This window comes from Condylura cristata, unplaced genomic scaffold (assembly GCF_000260355.1).
Source record: "Condylura cristata isolate star-nosed mole 26May11 unplaced genomic scaffold, ConCri1.0 scaffold00032, whole genome shotgun sequence".
Taxonomy (NCBI): Eukaryota; Metazoa; Chordata; class Mammalia; order Eulipotyphla; family Talpidae; genus Condylura; species Condylura cristata.
Window position 1 is genome coordinate 19,470,134 of NW_004567133.1, and position 978 is coordinate 19,471,111.

Sequence of the window (978 nt, forward strand, 5' to 3'; positions counted from 1 at the left end):
GCCCGCTCCCGGTCACCTCTGCGACCTTCCGAAGCAGGTTCACCGTGACTGAGGGCGTGGGCTCGTGGCGCCGCCGTCGGGCCCCACGGGGCAAGCTTTCTCCTCCTCGGCTCAGCCGAGGTCCCTTTGTGATTTTTGTCTTATCTCTGTTACTTAAATGCCATTGGATAAGACCTTCGGCCGCGAGATGTTCACGGACCCGTCGCCCCGCGGGCCTGCAGTTAGCTGGCCCACGCGCTCGCCCACGCAGGGCACGCTGCCCTGCCCTGCAGACACTGTCACGTTGGTCATGCAGCGTCTCCCCACGTGCGTTCACAGCCTAAAATAGGAGGTTTTTGACTTAGAGAACTTTCCAGAAGTAATTCTGTGGCAGGGTGTGGGGGGCTCTGCCCTCTGTCTCTGCGCTGCGCCCCACAGTCGGGCCTGCTGGCGGCTGCATGTCAGACTCCGTGGCCTCTGGTCTACGGTCCTCAGTGGGGTTGGGAGAGGCACCCCAGAGCGTCACATGGGGAGGGCACAGCTCCCAGAGGTCGCGTGGGTAGCCTGCTCACAGCCAGCAACGGGGCTGCTTTCCCCACAGCTTTCCCAGGCAGCGGCCAGCGTTGACAACAGGGCCCCCACTCCGTCCTCCACGGCCAGCGCCGAGACCAGCTCACAGCAGCCAGCCCCCGAAGTGCCGATGCTGGAGATGAAGGCCGAGGTCAAGGCCGAGGACAGCGAGCCTGACGCCAGCGAGCCCAAGGGGGAGCCCGGGTCTGCGGTAGGCACCGGCCCAGGGAGTGGGGCCGCGCGCTGCCCAGAGGCCCGCGGGGGGCGTCCCTGGTCCCGGGGCCCCCCGCCGCGCCCTCGCTGGCTGCTCTGAGCTCTCGCAGTTTGGCTCTAGTGGAGAACAGAGTGGAAGCGGCGGGCGGCTTTTCCTCCGGCGTCAGGCGCGGGCCGCCTGAGCTGGGGCAGGCTCCGTCTGAAGGGCCGGGCGCG

The 978-nt window shown here is 67.4% G+C and overlaps 1 protein-coding gene across 1 annotated transcript in view; it reads left to right on the forward strand.

Moving 5' to 3' along the window:
• Positions 1 to 978, forward strand: part of CREBBP (CREB binding protein) — a 75,259-nt gene that overhangs the window by 51,683 nt on the left and 22,598 nt on the right. Inside the window, 2 exon segments of the mRNA XM_012731673.1 lie at positions 418 to 473; positions 581 to 760. Coding sequence (XP_012587127.1) covers positions 418 to 473; positions 581 to 760 — 236 coding nt within the window.